Here is an 11660-nt window from a genome sequence, read left to right as displayed (position 1 = left end):
TGATTATAATGCAATATCAATGTTGAAAAACGGGTCTTTGAGCAATAAATTTCGTTGAAAAATAAAACTCAACATTAATTGTTGAGATTCGAAGTATACACTACCATTTTGGATAAAATATTGCGCTCGACTTTCTTATAAGTTCACGAGGCGCATAGTCTGGAAATAATACAATTTTTTTTATTGAAAAATCCTAAAATAATTTTATACAATGTATCAATGCCATTTATGCGGAGAATTATTTTTTAAAGTTAAAGAGCTACACTGTCATCTACGTAATCATGAAGCTGCTGGTGAATTAAGAATGCCTGTTCGCTGTTGTCAAGCTAAGTGTACTAGTTCGTTTCGCAATTTGTGGAACCTCAAAAGACACATGGATAAGTATCACAATCAGTCACATCGCGAGAAAGAAGTTTGTGTCCCTGTCACTAATTGCAACACTTTATCCAATAATGATGATGATTGTAACTATGGAAGAGAAGATCAAAATAAGCGATGCAAGCTTTTAGACATTCATCATGAGGCAGTTTCTTTAGTATCTTCTCTGAGATCAAACAGTGGTTTGCCACATAATATAATCTCATATGTCATTCCATCCTTCAATCACATGGCTGACTGTTTAACAGATTATTTAAATGAACAAGTCCAGGAGTTGATAAAGTGTGTGCCTAATATTCATCAAGATGTTGTAAATAATATTGAAGAAGTATTTAACAAGGTTAGAAAACCTCTTGATTTTCTTTCTACAAAATACAAACAAGATAAATATTTTGCTGAACATCCTCTTTTTGTTAATTCTGAAACACTTCCAATTGGTTCTAGGTATGAGGTTAAAAATGGACTCAATAAATTAATCTATGACACCTATGAATATGTGTCAATTGAAAGCAATTTTCGTAGCTTACTTAGTAGTGAAGAATTTGTAGAACTGATATTTGGTAATCAAATTAAAGATAATGATTTAATTGACTGTTTTCAAGATGGAGAACGCTGTAAAAAGCATTATTTATTTAGTAACAATGATAAATTTTCAATCATGATTCAGCTCTTCTACGATGGTATGGGTACAACAAATCCACTTCGCGGAAATGTATCAACCAGTAATATTGGAGTTTTTTATTATACAATACAAAATTTGCCTCCCAGTCATAATTCTTGTTATGCTAATATACATCTATTGTCACTTTGTTATACTCAAGATTTGAAAGTTTATAGCTACAATAAAATTTTAGAACGCTTTGTTAGTGAAATACAAAAACTACAATCCATTGGCTTTTGTGGGGACTTTCCTAAAATAGGTTCTAAACAGATTTATGTTGGTCTTTGTCAGGTGTCTTGCGATAATCTTGCTCTCAATGGGTTGTTTGGCTTCATTGAATGCTTTTCTGCAGATTTCTTTTGCACTCTATGTTTGGCAACCAAAGAAACAATTCAAACTAAAACATATGAGTCAGATTTCGAAATGAGAACAATAGCTTCTTATAATAATGATCTGAAAGCATTAGAAACCCTTGCTTTAGGAACTCATAGCCATGGTGTCAAAGCAACTTGCTCTTTAAATAAAATTCCTGGTTTTCATGTGGTTGAAAATTTTGTTCTTGATCCAATGCATACACTACTAGAAGGTGTTGTACCTTTTGAACTTGGTTGCATTCTATACCATTTAATCAAAATCAAACATTATTTCTCGTTATCAGATTTAAATACTTGCATGCATCAATTTTTTGATTGTAATTCAGTTGAAAAATCTAAACGACCACCCACAATTTGCCAAGTTGAGAAACCAGGAAGAGGTCTTTCACCTTCAATGAAGGCGGTTCAAATGTGGTCTTTGCTTAAGTATTTGCCTATGATTGTTGGTCAATTTGTACCTGAAGATGATGGCTGCTGGATTTTTTTGCTAAATTTGTGTGAACTTGTAGATTTAATATTTGCTCCTAAGTTTACCAAAGGAATGATAGCATATTTAAGAGTCTTTATATCTGATCATTTATTGGATTTTAAGAATCTGTTTGGACAAGTAGCAAAGTTGCGTCCCAAACATCACTTTCTGGTCCATTTTCCTACAATTATTTTAAAAAATGGACCTCTTGTTGGAATGAGTTGTCTTCGATATGAGATAAAAAATTCATTTTTTAAAAGATCTGCAAATGTAGTTTGCAACTTTGTTAATATTTGCAAGACTCTGGCTTATCGCCATCAGTGTTACTCATTTTACTCTCGCTTTTCAAAGCAATATTTGAGAACTATTATCACTGTAGGTAATAAATCTGAATTTATGGTTGCAAGTCTTGCTGGTACATACCATGAATGTATTTGCATTGAACTTGGTATAGAAAAGACAGAAATTATTTGTGTAGCTTTGAAATTGAATGTTGATTCTATTTTATATCGCAAAGGCCATTGCTTTGTGATTAGTCGCAGAATAAATGGTGATCCAGTATTTGGAGAGGTGGTAGCATTTGTTAGTTTACCTAATACTGATAAATGGTACATTGTGCTGCATTTATGCACTACAGAATATTTTTGTAGCCATTTTCATGCCTATGTCATCTCAGAGTTTGCCTGCAGAATTTATATGTATAACCATTGACAGCTTGTGTGACCATAATCCCCTTTTTAATTATTTGCAACCTGGTAAAGATAACATAAGTCTTATTCGACTTCCTTACCATATTGTGTGTTAAAGGCTGTGTTAACTGTTAATTTTATTATTGGATTTTGAAATAAATATAAGTCTTTTTAAAATTTTGTTTTTGTTATTAATTATGTGATATTAGTCTTCTCTAATTACTGTTTAATTTTTACTAAAAACAACAAAACAATTTTGTTTTAAATTTATCATTTAATACTGTCATACATTGAATATAGTACTGTATTAATTATTATTAGTATTATTTATATTGTTCGATATTAAAATACATGAAATGTTTTGTAAATTGAATTGTTTTTATAAATAGTTTTGTTATTTTTAGTTGAGTTTCTTTTTTAAAAAAAATGGATGTTCTTTTAAAGCATTTATCTGGTATCGTGAAAGGGGATCTATCAGATGAAGTTATGTGTAGAATTCGTGGTATATTGTTTTAATATAGTTTCTTCTTTTTATGTTAGTTTGAACATTCGTAATTTATTTTACATTAATCATAATTATTGTTTAATTGGACAAACTAATTATTACTAATTATTTAAATGAATATTTATTTTACTATTTTTAAATATTTTAAACTATTTCATTACTATTTGTTAACATCACATTAATAACCGTAATTGACAAAATTTTGTTACTTTTTTAAAAAACCTTGGCTTATAGAAGAGGGATTGACTCTTGATTCCTTTGTTTTGCTTAATGAAGAAGATCTTAGAGAGCTGGGTTTAAAGATGGGTGAGCGAAAGCTATTGATGTCTTGGATAAAATCAATTGGTAAAATAATTAATTATAATTAATGCTTTAAGATAATTTTCATAATAACTAAAATAATTTTCTTTCAGTTTAAGTTAGCAAAAGTACTTGTTTGTAGTTAGATAAATAAAAATTTTGATTTTAGCCTATAGTTTTTTAGAAATTTGGTAGAAATATAATTTTAGTGAAAATGTGTTTCCTAATTATCTTTGCCAGAGCTCACTGGTTAAAATAATAAGTTTTTAAAACACTCTGGTTTTTGTAAATTTTAGGTTGTTAGCTAAGTGTCGTTTTTTTATATTAGTAAACTCACAATCTTCAACAGAATGTTCATCAATGATGGATTCAACATCAGTATCAACTCCAGCTGCAATAATGCTACCACTACCTGCCCGTGATGTAGTAAATGTAGAGTCACAGGTAATGTAACAAAATAGTATAAAAAGTGCATTTATGAATTATTAGTATAGTTATATAGAAAACTAGCTCATTAGTAACAATTTTGTGCAGGTTTATGCAGTTGAGGAGATATTATGTAACTATACAAAGGGAGGATCAAAAATAGTTGAAAAGCTGAAACAAGGCATCTACTACACAAGATCAGAACGTGTTTTAATGATTAAAGTCCTTGGGAAATATCTGATGAAAAATTGTTTAATGTGAGTGCCTTAGTGCAATGTTTTTATCATTTTTTGTTTGATCTTTTTAACTTTATTTTTTAGTTTAAAATTTTTTCAAACTGTAACATTTTAACTTTTTTACCCAATTCTTTTTAGTCAAAATGATCCTAGTTCAAAAGAAATGACAAATTTGGCAAAGAGTATTGTCATGGAATTTCCAGTTCTTTTTTCCAAAGCCACACCAAATGGATATGTAAACATTAATTAGTTGTGCATTTTCAAATGCTAATTGTAAGACTAAGCATAATCTAGCTCTTTTTTTTTAAAGGAAGAGATCTACTGTGCAAAAGGTGCCACTGGTTATCTTGCCCAATATGTGCGGCAAAAACGTCACAGAGACCCATTTATTAAAAAGCATTGGACTTGGCGAAAAAATAGGTTTTTTTTTAAAGAATAATCTCAGTGTTACTTTTTTGTTACCAAAATGTGTATATATGATTTTTTGTTACCAAAATGTGTATATATGATTTTTTGTTACCAAAATGTGTATATATGATTTTTTTAAAATTTTTGTAGAGTCAGGGTTAGTAATCCTTTACCAAACATTGATGATGATGAGCGTCGACTTCGAGAAAGTAGGCCAACGGCGATAAACCTATCTGAGTTAGTGCAGCTCATGCATAACACTAGAAAGAATAGACGATCTTGGATCAATACTTGCAATCCTGATGCCACTTGTATTTTAAACAGATTCCCTCGCTTATTTGATGTAAACGAGTTGGTATGCTTTTGTTTTTTCAAAATTTCTATATAAAAAATATAATTAAAAAGTAAATATATTTTCATATGCAACTTAGTGGAACAAAATAAATATTATCCCATCCTTAAATATTATTAACTTAAATATTATCTCATCCTGATATTGTTACAGTTTAACATAAATATGGATGGATTAGAATAAATTTAAAAGAATTTTTACTGATCATAAAATTTCATAACTTATTTATGAAATTTTGCAAACATAACAATATTTTGCAACAAAAAAAAAAAAGACGGTATACTGTTATTATAATTCTGTTATTTTTAGATAAGCCAGGAGTTTGCAGCGATTGCAGGCGAATTTCTTACTCTGCGAGTTGCTATGTTATCTTTTCGTCAAAAGATATTTGTATATTTTGAAAAGCTTAAAGATAACTCTGGTGTGCAACAAATGTTCAGAGCGTACCAATCTGATGAATTTGATGAAGGTAAGCAACTTTCAGGATTTTTTAAACTATTCCTAATTAATATATAAATTAAAAATTACTTAATTATCTTTTCTAGACAAAAAGACTGAGTTATCGTTATTGCTGTTGCCTCACATATTGATTCCACCACCGCAACGAGGCTTAAAAGCTCCTAGAGTCGGGAGGGATGTAGTGTCTAATCTGATGTTTGTGGATATCAACGAGGTAAGTTTAAATCATTTCTAAAAACAGTTCAATCATTCAAAAGTCACGCAATTATTTTCAAGTTGTCTTGTAAATTATAAATCTATATTTATTTTTATTCATACAGGAACAGATTAGTGTCCCTGAAGCAGTTGCTTCTCTACAAAAAAACGTATGGGCAGGTATAGACAACCTCCCACCCCTACTCTTTCGTCCAACTTGATGTAATAAGATTTATTACATCAAGTTGGATGACCGGGCCATCGAACTTCGCGATGCAGCTTGTTTTTGTGATGCGATTGAGTTTTTGTTAAAGTGTTTTTATGTATTTAATTTAACTTATCCACACGAATTAAAGCCAGTTTATGGTCTGCTTGAGCATCTCATGCAGATGAATGTTTCAATCGGAAAAAGTGCCGCTTTATCAGACTTCTTGGGAGCAATGACTTAAAAGTTGTACAAAAGAACTAAAAACAATTACTTTTTTTAATTTTAGTAGAAAAACTTCATTAAATTTTGTAGTTATTTTTTGCTTTTTATTTTAATCTTAAGCATTATTACTTTGAAATAATATTAATAAGACTATCGAAATACAAACCAAAGATCCCACAGATACACTTATGGAATGGAATGACTCCTTATTCGTATGCGCAATTACTAAACTCATGCTTTTTGTTAAAATTCAATTTTGATTTGATTTGATAGAAGCATGAAGCGCACAGTCCTTAAAATGCAGAATTTGAAAAAAAAAAGGTTTACAACGCAGTCCTCGCTAAAGTTAGCTTTCTCAACATTTGTGTTGTAAAAAACGCAGCATTAAATGTTGCGTTAAATTACGCAACATTTAATGTTGAAAATTGTCAACACTAATGTTTGGGAGTCAAATGCCAAAATTGAATGTTGCGCGGTAATCAACATTTTTGTTGCGCTTTCGCAACATCTGTTATCTGTGTGTAGTGAGTATATCTTTGAATTGTAGTGCAGCAGGGTTTTAGAAAGAAGCACCTCAATAATAATCACATCCTCAAACAATCCTACACCTTTTGGAATGCAATACTTTCGAAGCCTCCTCAATTTCATCCTTCATTGGTGCTAATTCCTCAGCTAGTGCGCATTTATTCAAAATTGCATTATTTTTCATTAACTCTATGTACGAAGCAGCAACATAAGATAACCAGGCATTTAAAGCTGCTACCCAATTTACTAAGAACTACATAACAGGATAATTTTCTGGAAAAAAATAACTCTTTTAATCATCAATCTGCTTACGTCATGAGAGTCAAGGTTTTCGGGATACTTTTTCATAATCATCCGAAATTCTTTAAACAGCAACAGCAAATGGGCATTTTTAATACGAGACGGACATTTAACAATTGATGGACATTTATAACATGAGTTCTTGTTTCAAAATTTGCGTTTCTAATATTTACCATATTTGAAATTTTCCACTCACTATCTTCACTTCCAAAATGTGTAAAAAGTAGGGAAAAAGGAAAAAAAAGAAATAAAGTAAGTAAACTAACTTTTTCTGGTAGAAAAAAACTTCCTTCTGCAAAAAGCTTACAGTACAAATATCCTGATGGGAAGAGTTCTTTTGTATTTATCCTAAAATGCTGAATAGATTAAGATGATCTGCTTTCTATGGCAGGTTGATTTTGTCGTAAAATTAACCTGCTCAACGCCTGATCAACGTAAAATCATTGAAACACTCATTTTAAATGTAATGATTTTTTTTTTTTTTTTATTTATGAATTTATGAGTTCTTACTTCATGAGTTTTTTTCTTTAAATTTTTATTTCTAATAATTTTATCCTAAAATTAACCTGCTATGGAAAGCAGCTCATTTTAATCTATTCAACAATAAACTCAGAAGCTGGTCAAAAATCTTCATTTGAAAAAATTGAACAAGCTTCGTGATATATTAAAAGTATACGACGCTGTGATACGATACCAAATAAATGATTCGTAAAAAATACTTGACGATATATCTATAAATGTATTTAATGTAATACTATATATTTATAAAGAAGATAGCTCATCATACATTTACAAATAAGTCTTTGCCAGTCAAAGCAAGTTTTTGTATACTAACTGAAGGGGAGGCAAACTCTAGAACTTCGGTCCTCATGTCCTTGTATAAACATATTAAATGTGGTTTCCCCCATCTCAATTAGCCGGTGTTTTTAATCAACAATGTTTGATAATTTATTTAGAATAATATTTTGCTTACCATGCAGGTGTGCACAGATTATGCAAGTGCATCTAATTCACCTACTTGTTGGAATTCGAACTTTAAACGGTTGCTTAGAAACTTGTCCATTTCTTGAAAACCAAAAAAGGACAGCGTAGCTACTTTAAGTAAACCGTTTTGGGAAAAAGTTTTTTGGGAAAAAAAGGGAAAGACTGCGTCCAGTTATATCAGATGAGCAATCTCGTAGAAAAATTAACTTAATATTAAATTAACTCTCTTGGTCTGGAAAAAAGATCAGCGATCATCTCAAGATGGAAATAAACCAAAAAAAGTTCTTGTAATTAAAACACGATTATCTTCTTTTAAAAGAAGATAATCGTGTTTTAATTACTTTTAAAAGAAGATAATCGTGTTTTAATTACAAGAACTTTTTTTGGTTTATTTCCATCTTGAGATGATCGCTGATCTTTTTTCCAGACCAAGAGAGTTAATTTAATATTAAGTTAATTTTTCTTTCTAGACCGAGAGAGTTGTGATTAATGCAATTCGTCTCTTTAGGCTTTTTGTTATTTAGAATATAAAAAACTTTAACGATAAATTTCGTCTCGCTCCAATTAACTCTTATTTATTTCCAACACGTATTTGACTAGAACACGTTGTTTTTTTTAACATCCTATTATGATCTTTCAGAGCAATTAAGATACATTAGATTTTAAATCTAACTTTTTAACAAATTCATTTTAAAATTTTTCTTTATCGAATTGAATGCCAAGTATAACAATTTAATCGAAGTAAATTAACCATGCATAACATTGTCTGTGTTTTACAATGCTCTTAAAAAAGTAAACGAGAGTTAAAACTTATGCTTTGGCAGTACTTCTTACTTTTAAAAAAAAATTAACAGTTATTAAGTTATTGATTTGTTCATTAATATATTTTATTTCGATTTGGTACTTTTTTCTAAGAATGTGTTCCACTTTTTTCAAAATATGTGCTAATAAAAATCCTAATATCCTTAGAGTGCAGGGCATGGTATTTATTAACCCTAGTAATATTTTTAACATTTAAAAAACTTAATTCCATCTGAAAAAAGAATTTTTTTAAAAAAATGAGAAAATTTTTAGATAAATATTTTAAATCAAATTTTCATGCCGTTATTAATTATAACTACTCCCGCTGTAAATACTCCCAAACCGTTCAGAGAACCTTGAGGAAACATATATGCAGCTTCTAGCAAAATTTTAACGCTTGCAACAAAATTTTATATTTGACTTTGTTTTTTTTCTTGAAGAGTTTTTTTAGCTGTTGGCATTTTAATGTTGTTCAAAAAAATATAAATAGATAAAAAAAAAAAAAAAAAAAAAAAAAAACGCTCGTCAACTCATTCACAGTTGTTACATTCTTTCCATTTCCTTGAAGCAACCACATTTGTAATGATCGATAGCAAAAGAAGTAGAGAAGCTGAAAAAGGCGTTAAAATGTATATATATAGAAAACAAACAAATTCTTTGGGTGGTTTTTAAAAAGGTTTTCATAGCAAACCTTAGCCTATTACAGTTTGTAAGGCATTGTGTAAATTTTCGAGCACGGCTCATACAGCTCTGAGACGTAAAAGTGCAAATAAAATGTAAATACCTAAACGATAAAATAAAAAATAAAAAAAAGCTTCATCTACCATCAAAGCTAAATATATGTTAAACTAAATAAATATAAATATATATCAAAATAAATAAATATAAACTTTATCAATAAATATCGTAACAAAAATTATCTTGTCTTTGGAGAATTTATTTGTTTTGTTTTGTTCGGATGAGTGATATTTGGGTGTTTATGTTCACGTTGCTGGGTTTCCCTCAGTGTATGGGTGTGTGGTTTGTATGTGGTTCGTGTGTGGCTCCTGTATGGTTTGTTTAACGATAGACTCCTAGACTTCTAACACTTTAGACTGACGTAAAGCTTAACAACAAAATCATGATACAAATGATAACGGTATAATAATAGGCCGGGTGAATAAAAATGAGCAATTGCTTTTACTCAGTAATTGGTCAGCTTTACGTGAATAAAAATTTCAGCAGTTTTCCTCATACTTTTATTTACGTAAAGGAAAGCTATTTACTCAGTAATTGCTCAATTTTACGTGAATAAAAATTTAAGAAAAGATGTTGAAGTTTTTATTCACGTAAAGCTGACAAATTACTGAGTAAAAGCAATTGCTCATTTTTATTCACCCGGCCTATTTCCTTCATCGAAATATAAATAATAATATTGCTTATTATTGGTCTTTTTCCTTTTTTATCGGTTGAACACGATGAAATTCAATTTAATAGCATTTGTTCCTGGTCTCGACTTGAAAACAATCATAAAGAAAAATCAGAATTGTCTCTCCGATAAAATGATAATAGCAAATATAACAATAATATAATAAAGCCTAACTAATTAATAATAAAACCTTACTAGTTAATAATAAAACCTTACTAGTTGAACTATTATTATTTCATCGGTGTAGATACAATTGAATTTCTGGTCATTATTGTAAAGACATTTTTAAATTTTAATTGTGTTACTGTTTTATGTTTTACGCAGTTGTTCTTCACCTGGGGATTTTGGTTGTCCCGCACTTTTCTTCTTTCGAATAAAGAACGTGTGTTTGAGTTATAAAATAATAAAAATCAATTCGTTTACTTTTTGTAACGTATTGATTTTTATCATTTTACAATTACTTATAATTTCTTTCATTTTATCATTACATATCAAGCCCAATTAGTGGTTCACATACTAAGTTAATTAATGTGCAAGCTTAAATCTTTTTTTCCGAAATCTTTTAGAAAGCTCGAAACAAGTTTCAATAAAATTTACGTAAGGTGCTAATAGGTGGCTTGTGATAGAAATACGAGAATCAAAATGAAACTAAATTGTTTTCTTTTTATCTAGATTTCTTTCTGTCAAACTACTAAAGGCTATAGTTCCTTTCCTAGCATTCAGGACGAAGCTAAAGGCTATAGATCCTTTCCTAGCATTCAGAACGAAGCTAAAGGCTATAGATCCTTTCCTAGCATTCAGGAAGAATGTTTGATGCTCTTGTACAGTTTAAGTAAGAACCGTTTTTGCTCGTTATCATTGGTCAGAATACTATTGAAATTTTGGTTAATAAGACCCTCCTTCCGGTGAGTCATTCACCACTAACAATACCATTATAATTCTTTTGGCGGCTGTGATATCTTCACTCTTGTTCCCTTTATCCACTGGCTGAGTATGTAAATACATGTGCCTAGGTATTTGTAGTCACAAGAACACAGCTACTGATTTATATGCATGAATGTTGTGTTTAACTGCTTTAGTGGCTTTTTTTCTTCAGAGGCTTTTTTGTAGTATAAGTGCGAGAAGATTTGCATTTTTTTCTTTATCTTTCTTCAGGCAATGTTTTCTTTATCTTTCTTCAGGCTATGTTTTCTTTATCTTTCTTCAGGCTATGTTTTCTTTATCTTTCTTCAGGCTATGTTTTCTTTATCTTTCTTCAGGCTATGTTTTCTTTATCTTTCTTCAGGCTATGTTTTCTTTATCTTTCTTCAGGCTATGTTTTCTTTATCTTTCTTCAGGCTGTGTTTTCGCTTTTTGATTCCTATTGATTTACTTATTTTTTGTTTTCACTACCCGTGAGCTTTTCGTCCATTTCACTAAATAGCAAAGAACAGTACGTCCTTAGAAACTTCTGATAAAAGTTTTAAGCCATTTGCAGCCATGTAAGACATTATTAAATAGTGGGCAATCAATATCTGTCGAGAAAATGATTTCCGCTACAAGTTTCCGCGAAATCGTTTCAACTATTCAATTATGCAATTATTCAAATACTCAATTATATCAATTAGCCAATATATCAAGTAGCCAGACTAGGTTCTAACTCTTTAAAGAATGCCTTCTTTCTCCCTTGGCTCTTGCAGATGATGAAAATTTACTAGATTCAATTCTTCAATTTCCAGAAAACGAATCTACAGAAATGGCATTATTAATAGTGAATAAAA

General features: G+C 30.0%; 2 protein-coding genes across 3 annotated transcripts; both read left to right on the top strand.

The window, feature by feature from the left end:
- The first annotated feature begins 211 nt into the window (after window positions 1-211).
- LOC149880054 (uncharacterized) lies at window positions 212-2593 on the top strand. Its single transcript, XM_090069983.1, has one exon. The coding sequence runs from the start codon at window positions 212-214 to the stop codon at window positions 2591-2593; it is 2382 nt and encodes a 793-aa protein (XP_089926109.1).
- A 284-nt stretch (window positions 2594-2877) lies between these two features.
- Window positions 2878-5959, top strand: LOC145197201 (uncharacterized). 2 transcript variants are annotated; one of them, XM_090070936.1, is made up of 10 exons: window positions 2878-3073; window positions 3353-3421; window positions 3705-3820; window positions 3911-4059; window positions 4177-4273; window positions 4349-4458; window positions 4597-4801; window positions 5108-5267; window positions 5344-5471; window positions 5578-5959. In XM_090070936.1, the coding sequence occupies exons 1-10, from the start codon at window positions 2998-3000 to the stop codon at window positions 5671-5673; spliced, it is 1206 nt and encodes a 401-aa protein (XP_089927062.1). In that variant the 5' UTR covers window positions 2878-2997; the 3' UTR covers window positions 5674-5959. The 2 variants fall into 2 exon arrangements, with proteins under 2 accessions (XP_089927062.1, XP_089927061.1); XM_090070935.1 differs by having other exon boundaries at window positions 3311-3421.
- The last annotated feature ends 5701 nt before the right edge of the window (window positions 5960-11660 follow it).

This window comes from Hydra viridissima, unplaced genomic scaffold, assembly GCF_058129835.1.
Source record: "Hydra viridissima isolate aposymbiotic clone 2 unplaced genomic scaffold, HvirCarnegie_v1 scaffold_13, whole genome shotgun sequence".
NCBI lineage: Eukaryota > Metazoa > Cnidaria > Hydrozoa > Anthoathecata > Hydridae > Hydra > Hydra viridissima.
Note: the sequence above shows the minus strand (reverse complement) of the source record. Positions and strands in the feature narration are given on the sequence as shown.

Bases quoted from the DNA above. Each gene is read 5' to 3' on its own strand.
- LOC149880054 (XM_090069983.1), top strand. From the start codon at position 212: ATGTATCAATGCCATTTATGCGGAGAATTATTTTTTAAAGTTAAAGAG.
- LOC145197201 (XM_090070935.1), top strand. From the start codon at position 2,998: ATGGATGTTCTTTTAAAGCATTTATCTGGTATCGTGAAAGGGGATCTA. The intron at 4,060-4,176 runs GTGAGTGCCTTA...AATTCTTTTTAG, and splicing joins CTGATGAAAAATTGTTTAAT to TCAAAATGATCCTAGTTCAA. The intron at 5,268-5,343 runs GTAAGCAACTTT...TATCTTTTCTAG, and splicing joins ATCTGATGAATTTGATGAAG to ACAAAAAGACTGAGTTATCG.